The 22497-nt window shown below is 39.9% G+C and overlaps 1 protein-coding gene across 1 annotated transcript in view; it reads right to left on the bottom strand.

The window, feature by feature from the left end:
- Window positions 1–3752: 3752 nt before the first annotated feature.
- The window catches only part of hpse (heparanase), a 43148-nt gene continuing 24403 nt past the window's right edge, over window positions 3753–22497 (bottom strand). Inside the window, exons 8-12 of the mRNA XM_039759689.1 lie at window positions 17830–17936; window positions 15857–15971; window positions 10671–10798; window positions 5191–5337; window positions 3753–4892 (exon numbers count right to left, since the gene is read on the bottom strand). Of these exons, the coding sequence (XP_039615623.1) occupies window positions 4733–4892; window positions 5191–5337; window positions 10671–10798; window positions 15857–15971; window positions 17830–17936 (657 nt within the window). The 3' untranslated portion in view covers window positions 3753–4732. The remainder of the gene's footprint in view (window positions 4893–5190; window positions 5338–10670; window positions 10799–15856; window positions 15972–17829; window positions 17937–22497) is intronic.

Raw genomic sequence — 22497 nt, 5'->3', positions numbered from 1 at the left:
TGAAAACCATGTGACAAGCATGTGGATGACAGAAGACTGCAGTGATACAAGGAGAAAAGGAAAAGAAATGCTGAGACATTAAAGGAAGATGTACAGCAAAGGGGGCCCTTAAAAGAATTGCAGTAATATGTAGGTAGTGACAAGTCAAGCGAAATGACACCTTTTATTGCAAGGCAACTCAGGGCCCTTCTTCATGGCAAGATGTAATCAAGGGGCCGGAGTTCCCTCGAAAGCTTGCATATTGTAATCTTTTTATTTAGCCAATAAAAGGTGTCATTTTGCTTGACTTCTCACTAGATTCATAATGGCTGACAGTACAACACCCTAGTACTATAATCTTTTTGACCAAACTGAAACAACTAGAGTGCTGAAAATTTTCAGGTTTGTTTGTTTTATTTCATCACAATGTTGTAGTAAAACAATGTGAGCAATTAAAAGTGTGACATTTTCTTTGATTATTTTTCATCTCTGTCTGCCAAAGACAGACAGTAATTCACATCTGGGAAACAACGTTCACTATCGATAATAGTGGCAGAAGGGGATTTGTCAAGGGAGATACAAATGTATTCAAGTGGAAGTCTTTGCACATTACATAATTTGCATAAAAGTTACAGTTCCTGCTGAGCGGTGGGAACGCAACACACAAAAGTGACCCAGGGCTTACAATCTACAGGAACTCATTGGTTCCAAAGAACAAACTTCCTGTGCTGGGGAACCACCTATCGACTTGAAGACCTTTAAATAATGCTGATATATTATAAAAATAAACTATATAGACATTAATGGTTTTTAATTTACAAACTTGAAAACAGTATGTTACATCACTCACTTTACACTATTCACGCTAATGTAAAAGCAGAGGCTGAAATCACTTATGAACTTGATTCTCTGGCCCCATTACCGTGCTCACACTTTTCTTTTCATGTAGCCATTATTGATTTGAAACAAGTAATTCATACAAATAAGTAACCATAACTTACAAAATGTAAATTACAGATCTTGAAAGTTGTAGATTTACCATCGACACTCAAAAGCAAAATATATACAGTCTATCTGTGGGTTTGGCATTGACGGTTTTGGCTCCTCACTATGGCTCGAAAAGAAAAAAAAAATATATATATCCAGAAAATTCTCAAAAAAGAACAAATGAACTTCTACGTGCAGGCTGATGCTGCTGAGGCATCGCATACCAGAGTCCAGCCAACCTTCAGTGCTGCTGTTCCAGCCCTTGCGTTTGCTTTGTACACTCAACCGTCTTTATGGTTTTATATTCATCCACGGATTTTACACATCTGCAGGATGTCCTGGAATCATATATCCATGGATAAGGTGGGCCGACCTGTATTTTTTATTATAATTGTATTTGTTTATATATAAAAGTGAAACATACTGTTCCTCAAGCCAGGATTATTTCTTGCTATCTGCCTGATGCAACCAAGATAAGCTCTGGCTATCTACAACCTTAGAATAAAGAATACGGTTGAATGTACACATTAACTTCTTGTTGAAAAATATTTTCAATAAACTTTTCCCCAAAATGTAATGTTTAACCTGCCAGTATGTGTGTTATCTGTCTTGTGAATGGACCTATTCAGTGCTTATTAGTCACACAGAAATAGACCATAATGAAATGTTTCATCATCAGTGATTGAATGATAAGATAAGAATGCTCACGTACATCAAAAGCGCTTAAGGATTTAAATAAGTCGAAACCCAACACTTTCACTCTGCCTAGGGGTCTTAGATCGAGCTATTTTATTCTCAACTTAAGGTGCAATATGCAAAGAAACATTAACAAATTCACAGACTAATCCTAACCCAAGCCTAACTTTAAGACATTTTTAAAACATTCAGATTTAGGAAATGTATATTTCTTTTAAAACCAAAGCTGTGTATCATATTTCTTTGACTTCGGCAGAGGAGCGTGCAGAAGAAAAGCTCTCAATGTCAAAATGCACGAGTGCTCTTATCACTCATTAAGTCACCATCAGCAAACTTCCTGAACCTTCCAACTGAGTCAGTAGGGCATTCGAGTGGAACTGATGAACCCTGATAACATCCATTCAAGGGATTCAAGTCATAACAAACTGAAAGGTTGGGTTTTATCCATTACGGCAGAAGTTATAAAGGTGTGACTGAGAGCAATAAAAAACACGGAGGAGCAGAAAAATGGATTTGAATGATGGAGGCCTTGAACTCCCTAATAGAAAACTTGTGCCAGGAACTGACTGAAAAACACAACTAGCACAAATGTAATAAAATAAAATGAATGTTTATCAAGTGAATCCTAAAGAGGTAGGCTTTAATTCAAAGAAAATATTTTCTACATTATACACTTTTACATGTGAGCCACTTGTGAGCATCAGCTCACTTTGAGGTCTGAGCGATGCCTAAAATCCGCATCTTGTGTAATACGTAACTAAATGCATGAATACGACTTGTGTAAAATTTTATACTTGGAAGGAAGATTAGCAGAGCCAAACATATAATCTATATGTCTGGAGACAATCTTGAGTGAGTTTTACTTAAAAGTAGGTGGGAACGATTAGACAGCTCACTGTGTGTCACCTTTCTAAAACAATCCAACGCCTCACGAAGGACACATGCTCAAAGTACTGGGCTATTCAAAATGAAAGAGCAGATCTCAAAAATTTATTTCAAACAAACTGTATAAGACAGAAACACATTCCACATATCACTGGATAGAGGAAAGTTCAAAGTTTCGTCCTGTGGTCCTTCAGGTTGCATGCACTCAACATGAGCACCATGTGTAGCGCGACAAACATCAAAACGGTAGACCATTTCTTGCCACACACGAGTCAACTGGTCCCTAATTACTGAATTCACAGTCTCCTCAATTCATTGTCGCAAATCTTGAAGATTAGAGGGCATAGGTGGAACCTTCCAATCCATCGTCCTGGAATGGTATCATTCAGGTAACGCCGGACCTTCATGCAAGATGGTGCCCTGCCTCATTTCCACATGGAGCAAGATCTTGTTGTCCACCTCTTCCAATGCATTGTCCTGGAATGGTGTCGTTCAGGTAACGCCGGACCTTCATGCAAGTGGAAATGAGGCAGGGCACCATCTTGCATGAAGGTCCGGCATTATCTGAACGACACCATTCCAGGACGATGCATTGGAAGAGGTGGACAACAAGATTTTGCTCATTGTCTATGGCCTCCCAAGGTCTCCAGACCTTACCCCCTGCGATATTTATCTATGGGGGTACATTAAAGAAAGAGTATTTGTTCCACCTATGGCCGCTAATCTTTAAGATTTGCGACAATGAATTGAGAAAACTGTGAATTCAGTAATTAGGGACCAGTTGGCTCGTGTGTGGCAAGAAATGGTCTACCGTTTTGATGTTTGTTGCGCTACACATGGTGCTCATGTTGAGTGCATGCAACCTCTAGTACCACAGGACCAAACTTTGAACTTTCCTCTATCCAGGGATGTGTGGAATGTGTTTCTGTCTTATACAGCTTGTTTGAAATACATTTTTCATGTCACAGACATCATAAAGGTTTGAGGCAGCCACCCATATATTGTTTCCTGGCTATTCTCCTCAATTGCAAGAATTTTAATGCACCTTCCATAACTCAATGGGAAATTTCACACTATCTAAAACTAGAAATAAATTGGGAGTGGTCTCCCTCGACTTTCTCTTATATCAGATATGGGGATGGATATTTGAGGAGTAAACCGCAAGACAATGATTATATTTTTATATTATGCACATTAAAGAACCATCAACAGCAAATTAAATCAAATTAGTAATATATTGAACAGTTATTATAAAAGGAAAGTTGAATAAATCGGACTCTGGAGCTCTATGGATACAAGTAAAGTACAACTTCTGGATAAAGGAAATAGCCCAAAAGTTGATAGAAATCTACGATTTGTACCTAATACATAAATGCAAAATTTGGTGACCTAAGTGAAAGCGTATTCAAGTTATCGTGTTTACGCAAACACACACACACACACACACAGACATAATTCAGAGAGAACTCAGAGAGGTCAAAAACACAGAGATTCATCAAAATCTCGAGGTTGAATTTTTGGACGATTACATTACTTTCCCTATACTTTGTATACGAGAAAATAAAAAATAAAATTTTCTTTACTGGGAACTATGCAGAGCTTCTTTAGAGTTGGGTCAGATTTCCTTAATTGTTATTTTAAATTAACTTTGTTGAGCTCCTGTTTGTGTCTCTGCTAAATTCCTATTGTTTCAATTAATAAAAGGCTGTATAACACGGCATGCCTCCCTTTTCTAGTCTTTTTTTTAATCCATGAACATTTTTCACATCACTTGTCATTGTACAGCATTGTTCCACATTGGCTTGTATTATATCATAAACTTTTTACATTCTTAATGAAAACATGAGATTAAAAGTTTTTCTCGCCATCACTACAAAACACACGGAGTAATTATCAAAATACCATTAAGTATTATTAAGTATTATTAAGTATCCTTTAAGTTTGCTGTTAATCACACATTTGATTTTATCGAGTTTAAAAGTGGGGCACTATATAAAATTTAATTGCATCCTTTCAACATTTTTCCCCGGACACATTAGATAAAATTTTTGGTTTACAACGTTCTCGTATTTAGCAATTTAGTATCGTTCACACAAGCAACTAAACCCTTAATATTTAAAACATAACTTTAAGTCTTATTTGTACAGTACCTTCATGCGACATATTTACAAATAAAAATGAAGCACTATTTGCAAGCTGAAACATTAGCATCTCTTATGACATAAAATGCAAACGTGAAGCCTGGGATCTGAAGAGGACTTCCCACTGGCAAGGTGGATCCTGTCAATTCCGGCAAAGTTCTCTCATCAACCATCACCAGCAGCTTTCCATTTAGTTGTATATTCCTTATAAAAACAGTAAAGAGGTTCAAAATGTGTTTTTGAGCAAGATGTGCATTAATAGACATTCATTGTCATTGGTATATTTAAATCATATATAAAACTTGCTTAATCATTTTTCTCTTTAAAATGTGCTGTATCTAAAACAATAAGATTACGGATTTGAATTAAAAAAATCTTTTTTGCCTACTTCTGTTTCTTTAATAAAAGAAATACAGAAACACACAAAACATAAACAGAATAATTGGAACTTGAACCAGTAAAAAGGCAAATCAACAACCAAAACTGTAACATGCAGACATACCTTGAAGATAATCCTCCTTCTCCAGCAGGTTCTAACTGGTAAGCATCGATTCTTTTTGAAAAAAAGTATTCAGGTAGATGAATGGTTGTGGTCTTCTTACTCAGATTTAAGGCAATGAGTGTGACGTCTCCACTCTTGAAGTTTGTACTACATTTATTAAAACAGACAGGTAAACTTCCATTACTTTTAAAGCTAAGGAGATAATTTATACATATTAAGTACTAGCATAAATTATGGCTACAATGAAAGTCACCTTATCCTTAAGAATACAGGTTGGCCTGTTATCTTTTAAACATCTTCAAATGCAGACTACGAGTATAGTTGAGATTGAATATGAGAGATATTTAAATTGATAAATCACCATTACATAACCAAAACATTTACATTTTCAAACTTGCTTAACGAAGGGACCAGACATAAGGGACCATAGCCTACCACAACACCACTGGGCACAAAGGTGGGCAGGGTGCCAGGCTGTTACAGGGTTGAGACAATTACACAAACACACCCGGCCACACCCACACTTGGCCCATTGAAAACCTCCAATTAAACCTTACACACACACACACACACACGTCTTTTGGTATAAGGCAGGAAAACTGGGGCACCCTTGATATTAAATCATAAAGCAAATTGTGACGAGAACAGGCCATTCAGCCCAACAAGTTGATCTATGCTATTCACCTAAATTATCCAAAATGACATTAAGTTTAGATCTGAAGGTTCCTAAAGTCTTACTTTCCACCACACTACTTGGTAATTTATTCCATGTATCTGTGGTTCTTTGCGTGAAGAAAAACTTTCAAATATCCATCCATTATCCACCCGACTATATCCTAACTACAGGGTCATGGGGTCTACTGGAGCCAATCCCAGCCAACACAGGGCACCAGGCAGGAAACAAACCCCGGGCCGGGCGCCAGTCCACAGCAGGGCACACACACCCACACACCAAGCACACACTAGGGATTTAGGATTGCGAATGCACCTAACCTGCATGTCTTTAGACTCCGGGAGGCAACCCACGGAGACACGGGCAGGACATGCAAACTCCACGCAGGGAGGACCCGGGAAGCGAACCCTGGTCTCCTAACTGCGAGGCAGCAGCGCTACCCAACTTTCAAACATCTGTGCAAAATCTATCCTTAACAAGTTTCTAATTGTGTCCCTGTGTTCTTACTGCAGATTTTAAAGTGACAACTGTGATCCACTGTCCTAATTCCTTTAATACTTTTAAACACTTCAGTCATTTCCCCACTTAATCATCATTTGGTTAAACTGAAAACTCCTTCAATCTATCCTCATAGCTCATACCCCCTTATAATCAGCGTAGTCGCTATTCTCTGAACTTTCTCTAGTGCTGCCATGTCATTTTTGTAATATGGAGAACAAAACTGTGTACAGTAATCCAGGTGAGGCCTCACCAGTAAGTTACAAAACTTAAGCATAGCCTGCCTTGACTTGTACTCCACAAATCAGGGCGCTATATAATCTAACATCCAATTAGCTTTCTTCATCACTTCTCTACATTGTCTTGATGTAGATCATGACAAGTCCACTATGACTTCTAGGTACTTCTCATAAGGTGAACTTTCAAGTTGCAGACCTCCAAATGTGCATTCAAATCTCACATTACTGCTCCCTACATGTAATACTTTACATTTACTTACACGAAATTTCACCTGACACAAATCTGCCCAAGACTATGCTGTCCAAGCAACAATTTATCTGACTCTCCATCATCTGTCTTTCCACCTAGTTTGGTATCATTTTCTTCTTGATTATATTCTTGTCCAGATCATTAATCTATAATAATAAAAGGCAAAGCCCTCACTGACTGACTGACTCACTGACTGATCACTAATTCTCCAACTTCCCGTGTAGGTAGAAAGCTGAAATTTGGCAGGCTTATTCCTTACAGCTTACTTACAAAAGTTAGCCAGGTTTCATTTCGAAATTCTACACTTAACGGTCATAACGGTCGACAACGTCCGCCATGTTGAACTTTCTTATTTATGGCCCCATCTTCACGAAATTTGGTAGGCGGCTTCCCTGCGCTAACTGAAACCGATGTACTTACTTATTTCGATGGTATGATGCCACTGTCGGCCGCCGTATTGAACTTTCCAACGTCACCAATTTTCAAACTTCCCGTGTAGGTAGAAGGCTGACCCCATCTTCAAGAAATTTGGTAGGTGGCTTCCCTGTGCTAACCAAAACCGATGTACGTACTTATTTCGGTGGTATGACGCCACTGTCAGCCGCCATATTGAATTTTCCAACTTCACTAATTCTCCAACTTCCCGTATAAATAGAAGGCTGAAATTTGGCAGGCTCATTCCTTACATCTTACTTACAAAAGTTATGCAGGTTTCATTTCAAAATTCTATGCGTAATGGTCATAATGGTCAACAACGTCCGCCATGTTGAACTTTCTTATTTATGGCCCCATCTTCTCGAAATTTGGTAGGCGGCTTCCCTGCACTAACTGAAACCAATGTACGTACTTATTTCGGTGGTATGATGCCACTGTCGGCCGCCATATTGAACTTTTCAACAGTTTTTGTTACATATGGGCCCATCTTCAAGAAATTTGGTTCACGGGTTCCCAACGCTAACTGAATCCTACTTACGTACATATGTACGTCCATAGCCTGCAGCTCGGTCACCGTGTGAGGCGGCGTTGGGTCCCCATCCCACCGCCTCCCACGTTGTTGGCTGCCTGCCTATATAAGGCCGTCCGTCGCTCCGGTCTCTTCATTCCCTTCCTTGCTTCGCCACGGGATTCACGTCTCCCTACTGATAACTGCAGCCTTTTTATTTAATCCACGGCTTCTCCGCTGTTTTATTGTTCGTTTTTTACGATTATAGTTATTGTGTAGGTATTTTAGACTTACTTTACATTGCTTAGGTACCCATTTCCTTTATCATTCCAACCCCCATTACCATGTCTATCGAGGTGATCACCATTGATCAAAGAACTGTCACTTACCGAGTGGTTTCCATGCCCAGAGATGGCACCTGCCTTTTCCATTCTCTTTGTTACATATTGCACGGCCATATCAGGCTCACTCTTGATATCCGGAGGAACATTGTGTCTTATGTATTGAATGACTGGACAGGTTCAAGGTGTGGACTGATGACGGTACAGGAGATAATTAGACTACACAGGAGCACTAGAAGAGTGAAATGCTTAAGCCCTTCACCTATGGATCTGCATGTGACTTAATGGCTGCCGCTGAATTGTTCGGTTGTCGCTTTCAAGTGTACCGAAATGGCCAAATATTTTACACCTTTCGACAACCGCCAATGCCTCTTAAACATCTTAGATGCACAGGTGACGATTTCAGTAGTGGACACTTTGATGTTTATGAATGTTTAAACTCTCAAAAGCTGGATGTGATTTTATCGCTGAAACCGGTTGTGTGCTTACAACACTTGACAGATGCCGAATGTCACTTCAACACAACAAGTCCTACAAATACTGCCATAATTGAAACAAACCATGAAACTCAAACCGATTATGACAGCAGCAATCCAAGCTGTGAGATCTGAGACAACATGGGGGTTGGAATGATAAAGGAAATGGGTACCTGAGCAATGTAAAGTAAGTGTAAAATACCTACATAATAATTATAATTGTAATAAACAACTAATAAAACAGCGGAGAAGCCGTAGATTAAACAAAAAGGCTGTAGTTATCAGTAGGGAGACGTGAATCCCGTGGCTAAGCAAGGAAGGAAATGTAGAGACCGGAGCGACGGACGGTCTTATATAGGCAGGCAGCCAACAACGTGGGAGGCGTTGGAATGGGGGACCCAACGCCACCTCACACGGTGATCGAGGTGCAGGCTATGGACGTATATATGTACGTAAGTAGGATTCAGTTAGCGTTGGGAACCTGTGTACCAAATTTCTTGAAGATGGGCCTATAAGTAACAATGACTGTTGAAAAGTTCAATATGGCGGCCAACAGTGGCATCATACCACTGAAATAAGTACGTACATTGGTTTCAGTTAGTGCAGGGAAGCCGCCTACCAAATTTCGAGAAGATGGGGCCATAAATAAGAATGTTCAACATGGCGGACGTTGTTGACCGTTATGACCATTACGCATTGAATTTCGAAATAAAACCTGCTTAACTTTTGTAAGTAAGCTGTAAGGAATGGGCCTGCCAAATTTCAGTCTTCTACCTACACGGGAAGTTGGAGAATTAGTGACGTTTGGAAAATTCAATATGGTGGCCGACAGTGGCGTCATACCACCGAAATAAGTACGTACATCGGTTTCGGTTAACGCAGGGAAGCCGCCTACCAAATTTCGTGAAGATGGGGCCATAAATAAGAAAGTTCAACATGGCGGACGTTGTCGACCGTTATCGACCATTACGTGTAGAATTTCGAAATGAAACCTACTTAACTTTTGTAAGTAAGCTGTAAGGAATAAGCCTGCCAAATTTCAGCTTTCTACCTACATGGGAAGTTGGAGAATTAGTGATGAGTCAGTGAGTCAGTCAGTCAGTGAGGGCTTTGCCTTTTATTAGTATAGATGAATCCAATAAAAAGAGTTTTTACTCCACAAAGCGGCATCCGATGAACACCCCCCCCCCAACAATTAGCCACAATCTTATATATGAAGCAGACGGTAACAATCTTGTGGTCTTCTATGTATGTTATTATTCAGCTGATGCTCACAATGTTTCTGGTGTGATATTATTTAACATTTAACATTTGTTTTTGTTAACTATATTTTCATCTTGTTGGCTGGGATTGGCTCCAACAGACCCCCGTGACCCTGTGGTTGGAATACAGCGGGTTGGATAATGGATGGATGGATTATTCTTATTGTAACAAATGTTGTAGTTGTAATAGAATTAAATCAACCTAATAATAATAATAGAATTGACATTTTTTCATCGTCAAAACAGCTGCATGTAAACACTTATTACTACACCTCAAAACAAAAATTAATCTGTCAAGTTCTGTTTTTTTAAATTATATTTTTCTCAAACTTTATTTTCCTTCCAGGCAATGCGAGGTATTTCAGCTAGTGTATATTAAAAAAGCAGCTGCCCCAGCACTGACTCTTGAGGGACACCACTTTTAACACCCCCTAACTCCAAAAATGATCTCCTCACCATTACCCTATACATCCTTTGGTGAATGTGGAAAATCCAAACAGACAAAAACCAAAGGTTGGATTCAAACTCAGGACTCTGAATCCATGAGGCAGCAGTAAGCACTAAGTGCTGTGATACTGTACTGTACATTAATGTCAGCCTTATTCAGATTACAGAAACAGTACATTGGATCTTTTCATAAAATCGCATTTAAAAAGCATTCTAACCATTAACATTATTGCCAAATATTAAGCTTTATTTTATAGGAAACCAAAAGAGAATGCAATTTTTCCAAATATTTACTCAGTAGAAGTACTCCTATAAAATTGTTATGTGTTAAGCAACAAAGGGATGCAGTACCTGTTGTTCCGAGTACAATGCATATACACCCGAAGGTGCCTGTTCTGGTCTCCATCATGTGTGAATATGGTAACGTTCAGCACTTCGGGGCCTACTAGCTTCTTGTAAAGCAGTGAAAGCCAATAATCCTACGGAGCAGGAGAATGATAAATAAATTAGTCAACCTGAAAAACAAAGATGTGACACTCAATGGCTTGCTATAAAATAATAAACAGAAAATCAGTCATTCAAACTAAATTAACATTTTCACCTATTCAAATAAATAAAATACCTGAAGTGCTTCTAGCAGAAAAAAAATGTAATTTCCATTTCTTATTTCACCTGTTGCATGGCTGCTCTCAGATCCCAATCCGGGTGGTTTATTCTGTGGTGGGTGCTACAATGCACCATAATCCTCAAATGCTCCCAAATCCCCCCACCTTATTTTGCATAACTAATACACTCACCTAAAGGATTATTAGGACCACCATACTGATACGGTGTTTGACCCCCTTTTGCCTTCAGAACTGCCTTAATTCTACGTGGCATTGATTCAACAAGGTGCTGAAAGCATTCTTTAGAAATGTTGGCCCATATTGATAGGATAGCATCTTGCAGCTGATGGAGATTTGTGGGATGCACATCCAGGGCACGAAGCTCCCGTTCCACCACATCCCAAAGATGCTCTACTGGGTTGAGATCTGGTGACTGTGGGGGCCATTTTAGTACAGTGAACTCATTGTCATGTTCAAGAAACCAATTTGAAATGATTCGAGCTTTGTGACATGGTGCATTATCCTGCTGGAAGTAGCCATCAGAGGATGGGTACATGGTGGTCATGAAGGGATGGACATGGTCAGAAACAATGCTCAGGTAGCCAGTGGCATTTAAACGATGCCCAATTGGCACTAAGGGGCCTAAAGTGTGCCAAGAAAACATCTCCCACACCATTACACCACCACCACCAGCCTGCACAGTGGTAACAAGGCATGATGGATCCATGTTCTCATTCTGTTTACGCCAAATTCTGACTCTACCATTTGAATGTCTCAACAGAAATCGAGACTCGTCAGACCAGGCAACATTTTTCCAGTCTTCAACTGTCCAATTTTGGTGAGCTTGTGCAAATTGTAGCCTCTTTTTCCTATTTGTAGTGGAGATGAGTGGTACCCGGTGGGGTCTTCTGCTGTTGTAGCCCATCCGCCTCAAGGTTGTGCATGTTGTGTCTTCACAAATGCTTTGCTGCATACCTCGGTTGTAACGAGTGGTTATTTCAGTCAAAGTTGTTCTTCTATCAGCTTGAATCAGTCGGCCCATTCATTCTCCTCTGACCTCTAGCATCAACAAGGCATTTTCGCCCACAGGACTGCCGCATACTGGATGTTTTTCCCTTTTCACACCATTCTTTGTAAACCCTAGAAATGGTTGTGCGTGAAAATCCCAGTAACTGAGCAGATTGTGAAATACTCAGACCGGCCCGTCTGGCACCAACAACCACGCCACGCTCAAAATTGCTTAAATCACCTTTCTTTCCCATTCTGACATTCAGTTTGGAGTTCAGGAGATTGTCTTGACCAGGACCACACCCCTAAATGCACTGAAGCAACTGCCATGTGATTGGTTGATTAGATAATTGCATTAATGAGAAATTGAACAGTTGTTCCTAATAATCCTTTAGGTGAGTGTATATTTCATACATATTAGATACTGATATTGAAATTGTTAAGAGGTGTCAAGTGCAACTTAAGAGCCTTTATACCAGTGTTTCCCAAACTCGGTCCTGGGGACCCCCTGTGGCTGCAGGTTTTTGTTCCAACCAGATTCCTAATCAGTGACAACACCAGATAACACTGAGCTAATTTAATTAGCTGGTATTTTTTTTTTCTTTTATTCGACATTCAGAAAAGCACAGCAGCATGATTTTTACATTTTTAAGACATTTATAAATATTTCTGCTGTTGCTATAGATTTAAATGCTTAACTCTCTTTTTTTGCTTTCATACTTTGCCCTTTCGCTGCAGTTTTTCCCCCTTCATTGTATCTTAATAATGACAATTTAAAAAAAGCAGATCAGACACCCAGGCAAACAACACTGAACAATCAAAGGCTGCAGCTACTTTAGAGTCAGACCCACTAATTAGTAAATAATGGATTAATTAAACAATTAGAACACCTAGAAAAGTAGAATGAAAATCAAGATTAAAATACTGTTAAAAAGAAAAAATACATTATTCCTATATAACTGCTTGGTACATTTTAACATTTTTTTTTTTTTTAGCAAACTTAGTTTTCTAATTTCTATATTGTTCCCTAAACACATAACTTGGGAAATATTATTTCACTTAATTAGCCCAGGAGTTCAATTAAAAACATAAGCTGGTTGGAACAAAAACCTGCAGCCACAGGGGGTCTCCAGGACCGAGTTTGGGAAACACTGCTTTATACGGTACCTTCTTATTAAAACTCAAAACCTACAGCTAAACATGATAAAATCTTATTCTCTTATGCCCAACATATACACAATTCAGACAGTTACCTGTGCCTGGGGGTCATAGGTGGCACAAAACAAATACAAAGCCTGGCAGAAAACCAATAAGTGAGGTGAAAGAAAATTCATGGAATCACAGAAGGGAAGGAGTGTGTAAGACACCAATGGAAAAGCCAAGTCAGAGACTGCAAGAAAGCAGGCAACCGCTGCTTCACTTAAGAATTGCAGATTATTTAGTATGAACCACAAAGAGAAATGTGCCCAGATCAAAGCTCTAGAAGCTAAATGAGAAGATATTGGCCAAGGAAACGTGTTAGGAGCTGCAAAAGCATCAAGTGTGACTGTTAGGTGCAGGAAGTGAAACAGAAAGCCTCATTGAAAACCATGTGACAAGCATGTGGATGACAGAAGACTGCAGTGATACAAGGAGAAAAGGAAAAGAAATGCTGAGACATTAAAGGAAGATGTACAGCAAAGGGGGCCCTTAAAAGAACTGCAGTAATATGTAGGTAGTGACAAGTCAAGCAAAATGACACATTTTATTGGCTAACTAAAAAAATTGCAATATGCAGGCTTTCAAGGCAACTCGGGCCCCTTCTTCAGGCAGGATGTAATCAAGGGGCCGGAATTACCTTGAAGGCCTGCATGTGGTATAGTGGGTCCGCGGCTTCAAAAAAAAAAAGAAGGGCCAGTTTTAAATTCATAAAGCCGTGTAACTCTCCATTGGCGCGATTGCACGACCGTGGGGAGTTAAAGAGGTAGTTGGGGCGAGTGCAGGTGCGATCGTTCTCAATTGCTGCATTGGCCTCCTGCGGTGTGTGATTAAGGCGCTGCGCCCACACAGACACGAGTGTATATACGGGTCGGCACAAGGAATCAAAGATGGAGAAATCAAAGAAAAAAGAAAAAGACTGAAAGAGGTTAAAAGACATTAAAGGCAGTCCTGGCGATTGATCTGGCCACCTGGAATGAGAAAGTAGTATGAGCTGGGGCCCCGTGAAGGAGCGTCAGCTGTTGTGCTCTAGGGGCTAGTTCACCCCACTAAACATTCGGGTGGAGTGTGGCGAGCAAGGCAGGTGCCCTCCCTAGGCTTCCGAGGTGCGACCAAGTGAAAACGAAGTAAGAAGGGAATAGAGCCGACCTCGGAGGGTCTGACAGCCAAGACAGAGCTCGTGGCTGCCGAGTCTCCACCGGCTATACGAGCAATGGGTAAGCCGGGGAGAATGAGAAGGAGGTGGGCTGAGATCAGGAAGAGTTAGTCTGCATTCTAACCTCGGATTTTTAACTGATTTATTTATTGATTTTCTTTCACTATTCACAATGATTTTTATGGATTTATATATATACTTTTTTTTTTTGAACATAGCACCATTGACACTTGTTGATTTTACTTTTGTTTTTTTTTAATAAAAGCACTTGAGCTCTTTTTCCACCATCCTCTGGCATTATCAGTGAATTGTCCTCATTTGTCAACTCATCTCGGTCATAACTGTTGACGGTGTTGCTTCAGCAGACTCCCATGTGGGAAGAGAAAGTCTGTAGGGGACCAGCATCATCACACTGCGTATTGTAATCTTTTTGGTTAGCCAATAAAAGGTGTCATTTTGCTTGACTTCTCACCACATTCATAATGATACTCTATATGTTCAATTTCCTCAAAATAACTATTCATGGTGGCTCTAAAATCGGTACTGACCCCTACTCTCTCTTCTGTTTCTTTTTCCGGTTTCTTTGTGGTGGTGGCCTGCGCAGGTCACCACCTACTCAAAGCTTCATGATGCTCCAACAATGATGGACGGATTAAAAGGCAGAAGTCTACGTGACCATCATCATCATCAAGCCCTTCCGTGAGAATCCTAAATCCAATTTCATTTATGTTAGGTAGAATGCCCAGAGGTCACTGGTCAGTCTCATGGTCTGGAATCCCACAGATTTTATTTTTTCTCCAGCCGTCTGGAGTTTTTTTTGTTTTTTCTGTCCCCCCTGGCCATTGAACCTTACTCTTATTCGATGTTAATTAATGTTGACTTATTTTATTTTCTTACTGTGTCTCTTATTTTTCTATTCTTTAATATGTAAAGCACTTTGAGCTACTGTTTGTATGAAAATGTGCTATAGAAATAAATGTTGTTGTTGTTGTTGTTAATGGCTAACACGGTACAAGACTCTAGTACTACAGTAATAAGTAGTAAATACACTGGGGAAAAAAAGATTAGGAGTTTAAGAAAGAAAGAAAAACCCAAACTGAAAAGAAAAACAAATTGCAAAAAACAATACAGATTAGTATGTATTACTAAATGTTTGGAATGTCACTGAAAGCCACGATATAGACAGACATGACTGCTGCAGAGAGAGTAAGTTATAGGGAAAGGAGAAACAACTGAAAAGGTTTAGACTTAAAACACAAAACGTTACAGAATTTCTTGACGTACAGGTGGATTGTGATGAAGGGGCAGGATACGCGTTCAAGAGGTCGGCCAAAAAGTCTGGGATTAAAGTTGGTGGAGGAAGGCATGGAAAAGATGGCTTACAGTTGATAATGGTTATTAAAGCACTGATGGCCGTGTTCACAAACACATGGGAAAAATGCTTAATGCATGTGAACACTAACAACAAAGTGTATGCGATAATACTAATATAATATTAATATAATAAACAAAGCTAGTGTGTGAAAAGTAAATGTAATGATCCAAAAAATATTTTGAACTATATCACTCACAGGTAATGGGTCAAAATTAGAATCCACCAAATGATAAGAGCCAGCTCCAACAAAAACTTGCCTGATTACCACATCAATGCCAAGTTTTGCAGACAGTCCAAGTTTATCAAGCCACCTAAACAAAATGGAATAATTTAAAAAAATTGTTAATGTGTCACAAATATACATAAACTCATACAATCAAATCTAAAACCAAAAGGTCTTTGCAAAATTAGAAACAGATTCATACTTGGTTGAAAAGCCACTGTGGAGGATGGCCGGCCATTTATCCCGGCCAATACCCTCAAGCCGCCAGGTGGAGCCCTCCATGCAGCATGGAGGTCCCCAGAAGACCAGCAGGGCATCATGGACAATGGAGTTTTTATGCACAGCCCTGCTGGATGCCATGGGGGCCACTAGGGGACGCTGCAGGGAGGAGTAATGGATATTTTCCCTACACAACAAGAGGAATGATGTGCTTACGGGGTGAAGAGAAAGAACTTGTACCTGACCCGGAAGTGATTGAGAGTCACATGGACTGGGGATTAGGAACACTTCCGGGTCAAGAGATATAAAAAGGACTGTGGGAGATCCCAGACGGCGAGCTGAGCTGGGTGGAAGGGTGGCAACGCGTCTGGGAGTGGAGGATTGTTTTATTGTTTGTATTATTGTAATTTATGAATATAGTGGAGGAGAGGGTGCTTTGTGCACTGCGGCATTTAAATAAAGTCAAGGATTGGACTTTTACCTGGTGCCTGGAGTCGTGGACAGGGGTTCAAGGGGGCGAGAGTGCACCCTATCTACCGCACTACATAAAGAAATTGTGAAATTAAGGAGACAAGGCTCCAACTATTGGCCCCTCCAATCCTTAGGTATTATGAGGTACAATGAAAATAAAGATGATGATGAAGCTTCCATAGAAGATCAGTTTAGCAATGTCATCCAGGTGCACAAGAGCAGTAGCAGCACCTATTGGATAGTGACATAAAATCTGAAGTATACTCAATGACAGCCAACATACAACTGTACAAGCACATACAGTTAACATAAATTAAGTTTAGTGTATATATCACTTCGTTCTTCATATGACTAAACTCTGATTTGACATATATCATCAATTTAATTGCATCTCTAGCATAAAATGCATTTGGGTAAGGTTTTGGAGTAGGAAATATTTATCATTTTGTGGTGTTGGTGCCCCAAAGGATGGATGGGAGTCACACCCAGGATGGAAGAGGATTCCTTAGCCAGCTGCAATGCCCTAATGGAAGGATGGAGTAACTGGGGGCAGTACCCGGCCATGATGCCTTGTTATTCCTGTACTGATGGGGTTGCCCAAAGACTGCAGGAACCAGTAGGGGAGCAGTTCATCCCCAACAATTCTAGGTGGCAGTGCTCTTCAGATAAGAGTCTCAGTCTGGACACCCACAGGGTTGGAGTACGGAAGTTGCAGCCATATAGGGATCCCTTGGGGGGCGTTAGAGGGAGCTGCCAGGGGAGAACCTCCTTGGTTTGTGTATAACCTGGAAGTACTTGCAACAGGCCACGTCACTGGAAGTAATCCTGGGTTCACTTTAAAGAGGAGCTGCCTCACCACTAGTCGGGGAGCCAGATCCGGTTCCTTTTATAGTGCACCCAGAAGTGCTCCACGTGTCTCTTGACTTTCTTCTGGATGTGGCAGAAGTGGTGCCACAAAGGGCTCACCTGTAGCTGCAGTACCCCCTGGTGGTGCCCATGAACCCCAACAGGGCTGCTCCAATCTACAACTCCCAACATGCCCTGCAGGGATCCGTGGTACTGTAGCAACCCAGGGGAGCTGACCTCTAGTGTATTGGGAAAGATAATGACCTCAATGTGGTCTATCCCTCAGTCCTTCCACCAAGCTGGCGTCTTGGCCGGGTAATGGTCCTGGCCACCTGTCACAGTCATTTAGAAAGAATTTGATGGCTTTGCAAGTTTATGCTTTTTCACAGCAAATAATTCAAAATTCTTACATAAAGCCAGCAGCATATGTGTCCGATAGCCCCGGAGCTCCACCACCAAAGGCAGACCCTGTCTCTCCAAGCCACACTTTTTTGCCAGGTACTATTTTTTCAACCATCTGCAAAAATATCAATGAAATAAACACATTTAAGTTTTCACTATATGACTATGCAATCTTGAAAAATCTAACATTTTCACATTTAGGTATTCAAAATGTAGTGTACATGTCACAGAGGTATATCACAAAAAACAAAAAGTCTTAATCTGAACCACATGCACTGCCAAAGTGGTGTCAAGATTTTGAGAGGTAAGCTTGTAGTTGTCCTAAACCAAGCATCCCAAAAAGTTCCTAAAATGCCCACTAGAGGGGGAAATTGCCATCAAAACCTCGGCTAGTAATAGGGCAAACACAGGATCCCAATAAATTAAAAAGTTTATTCTTCACAAAAATGCCGTGTGAAGCTCCAAAGAACACAAAAGGCATAAAGGAGTTGCTGACAATGCAATCCAAGGCAAACAAAGTCCCAATATCATAACCAAGGTAAAGATCAAAAAAAAAAGAGCATCAGATCAAATATTCCAGAAAACACAATAGCACAAACAAAGAAAATATCATAGTAACTCATCGACTCCCTAGCGCAGGGGTGGGCAATGTCGGTCCTGGAGAGCCACAGCGGCTGCAGGTTTTCATTCCAGCCAAATTGCTTAATTACAAACCAATACTTGCCAATCTCAGACTTTATTTAATTTTATGGCTTGCTAGTCTGCAATGTAAGGTTCTTATATCATAGATTTGGATGTCATCCAAATGATTTGATGCCTAAAACAGTTGATTTTTCACATTTCTCTATTAAGTGTTTTATTAAATCAAACGGTGCATGATGAACCCACACAGATGTAAATGGAAACAAGCAAGAACTGCTTTGTCATTTAAATCTTTTTGCTAATAAGGAGCCATTAAAACAATGAATGCAGCTGTTTAAGACTGAAATAAGCAATTAAGGGTGGGGAACCTTAACAAGCAAGACTACTAAAATGAAGTATCAAAATGTCACTTGAGCAATAAGGGCTTCATCAGCAATAATTGACTTCTTATTTACTGACACTGCCCACCCCTGCCCTAGTGCATCCAATCAATCAATCAATCAATCAATCAATCAACATTTATTTATATAGCACATATTCATACAAAAAAATGTAGCTCAAAGTGCTTTACAAAATGAATAGAAAAATAGAAGACACAATAAAAAATAAACATAACATTCAAATGAACTGCCAGGAATTGTGTGAGAGCCTCCAGTTTTATAGGGTGGAGGGTAGTTCCTGGTGGTCCTGTCTCTTGGGGAACTTCCCACAAAACACATATGACATAACACAGGGAAAGAAAATACAGCAGATAATTAACAAGAGTAATAACACAAATAAATGGCTCAACCTAGAACAACAAGAATAAAAAACATGCATTTGAACCACCTGTCAAAAAAGGAACCCTGGCTGAAATATAACCATTACAAATGTTTTAATAAATTTAAGAACAATTTGGACTAGTTGCTGGAGCCTGACTCTTCACACTACGTGACCAAGAATTTGGGGGTTTAGTGTGCCTAGCAGCCTAGGTATCCCCAGGAGGTCCTGTTGACTCTTTGCAGCTCTAACGTCAAAAAAGAAACTCAACATAAAAGTGCATCCTCAGCGAAGGACCTTGAAACTAAAGATGAACAGCAGAGAGCATTATTAAAGGTGGACGAAACTGGGGATGAAGGATTGATTTTTTTTAAAAACAAACACAGCAATACCTTCTTCCCTATCATTAATGACACCAAACAGGAAGAACTCTGATGTCACTTTCACATCCACACCAAACGTCCCACAATCTTCTGCTCCAAGTTTAAGAGCTTAGGTGTTATTCTCGATACTACCTTAAAATTCGAGGAACATGTTTATAATGTCACTCGGTCTGCATATTTCCATCTCTGTAATATCAGCCATTTACGTCCTTCTCTTTCAGCTACCAGCACTGCTATTCTGGTTCATGCTCTGGTTAAATCTCATACTGATTATTGTAATTCAATCTGTAAGAGCCAATCTTAGAAAGTTAAAGCTTTGAGTTAAACTCATATTAGAATTTGCTTAATTTCAATAGAATATAATTTTCTTTCATAGCCATAGACAATGGTATAGTTTTTTCCCCCTATAAGTTAGTAAGAGATAGAACTTTCCTGCTCTAACTGAGATACAGTGTGTTCATTGAGTCAGTTGTATTTTAGAACAGGGCTCAGTACACATGGACTTAAAAGACCCATTCCATCCATCCATCTTCTAACCCGCTGAATCCAAACACGGGGTCACGGGGGTCTGCTGGAGCCAATCCCAGCCAACACAGGGCACGAAACAATCCAGCGCCAATTTAGAATCGCCAATCCACCTAACCTGCATGTCTTTGGACTGTGGGAGAAAACCCACGCAGACATGGGGAGAACATACAAACTCCACGCAGGGAGGTCCCGGGAAGCGAACCCGGGTCTCCTAACTGCGAGGCAGCAGCGCTACCCACTGCGCCACCGTGCCGCCTAAAAGACCCATTCTCACCTCAGAAATGGGATAGGCATTCAGTTTTCAGACTGTTTTGAAGTGATTTGTAACAATTTGAAATGTAACAAGATTTAAGCTTTGAACAGAAGTTTTCTTAACAAGAACTTTTCTTTTTTTTTTGCTATTTCAATTTTCTCCTTTTTTGTGTGAACTGTTTTACTTTGAATTTTAACTAAAACTTTTAAAACAAAGATATTTTGTCTGTGGAATCATTTCAGCATGTCAGGCTTTTGTTGAATCCCAATTTTTAAGCTTAAGGTGCTGAACTTTGGTCATTTTGGAAAAACGCAGCTACACTTTCTGGTCTTCCTCACAAACTCCTTTACAAACTCCAATTGGTTCAGAATGCTGCAGCTCGTATGATTACCAGAACCCCTTCCATAGAACACATTTCCTTCAACAGCTTCACTGGCTCCCTATTAAATATCACATTGATTTTATTCTTCTTATTACTTACAAGACCCTTCATAATCTGGCACCTCCTTATCCTTCTGATCTTCTTCACATCTCCATTCCTTCACGTATCCTTGGATCTTTTTTCTTTATCAATTTTATTATACCTCCTGCTATTATGGGGTTTACAGCTTTCAGTCGAGCGGCCCCTCGCCTCTGGAACTCTCTCTGACAAGACATTCGTAATATTGACTCTCTTCCATTACTTAAAACACATCTTTTTAAGTTGGCTTATTATGTCTGACAATTTTAACATATAAATTTAAATTTAATTTTATTATTGTATTTATTTTGGTTTTATTGTACTGTTAACATTTTATTAATTTTATGTTGTGACTGTTACTAATGGGCTCTGTGAGGTGTCCTTTTGTGCCTTGAAAGGTGCCTATAAATAAAATAATTATTATTTATTTATGTACACATCCATTAGATACTTCTTTAAATTCACACACCTTATTCCACTTATGCCCTTATAGTACATTCACGCTGTGAGCCTCCTGTTCTGCCTCATCTCTAAAGTGCTCTATTTGATTGAAATCTGCTGACTCTACAAGTCACTGGAGTAAACAGAAGCTACGGTCACGTTTGTGAAATCAGCTTGAGAGAATGCATGCTTTATGACACAACACACTGTCCTACTCAAAATATTCATTTGAAAAAGGCCATGAAAGGACACACATGGTCAGCAACAATGGTTAGGTACACTGTGGAAGGATTTGTGCTTATCTACACAAATCCTAACTCTGGCAAAATGAACCTTGTTGTCAGCTGACCACAGTTTAACAAAGCATTAATGGAGAGTTATTGCTGGGCTACATTTATGTTTCAAACCAACTGAGATATAGCATCCAGTTGGACACACAGACACACATACAGTGGGATGCAAAAGTTTGGGCAACCTTGTTAATAGTCATTATTTTCCTGTATAAATCGTTGGTTGTTACGATAAAAAATGTCAGTTAAATATATCATATAGGAGACACACACAGTGAGATTTGAGAAGTGAAATGAAGTTTATTGGATTTACAGAAAGTGTGCAATAATTGTTCAAACAAAATCAGGCAGGTGCATAAATTTGGGCACCGTTGTCATTTTATTGATTCCCAAACTTTTAGAACTAATTATTGGAACTCCAATTGGCTTGGTAAGCTCAGTGACCCCTGACCTACACACACAGGTGAATCCCAGTATTTAAGGGGTCCATTGTAAGTTTCCCTCCTCCTTTAATTTTCTCTGAAGAGTAGCAACATGGGGGTCACAAAACAACTCTCAAATGACCTGAAGACAAAGATTGTTCACCATCATGGTTTAGGGAAGGATACAGAAAGCTGTCCCAGAGATTGAAGCTGTCTGTTTCCACAGTTAGGAACATATTGAGGAAATGGAAGACCACAGGCTCAGTTCAAGTTAAGGCTCAAGTGGCAGACCAAGAAAGATTTCGGATAGACAGAAGCGACGAATGGTGAGAACAGTCAGAGTCAACCCACAGACCAGCACCAAAGACCTACAACATCATCTTGCAGCAGATGGAGTCACTGGGCATCGTTCAACCATTGGCGACTTTACACAAGGAGATGCTGTATGCGAGAGTGATGCAGAGGAAGCACAAACAGAGCCGCTTGAGGTCTGCTCAA

This window comes from Polypterus senegalus, chromosome 7 (genome assembly GCF_016835505.1).
Source record: "Polypterus senegalus isolate Bchr_013 chromosome 7, ASM1683550v1, whole genome shotgun sequence".
NCBI lineage: Eukaryota > Metazoa > Chordata > Cladistia > Polypteriformes > Polypteridae > Polypterus > Polypterus senegalus.
This window is presented reverse-complemented; position numbering and strand designations above follow the sequence as displayed.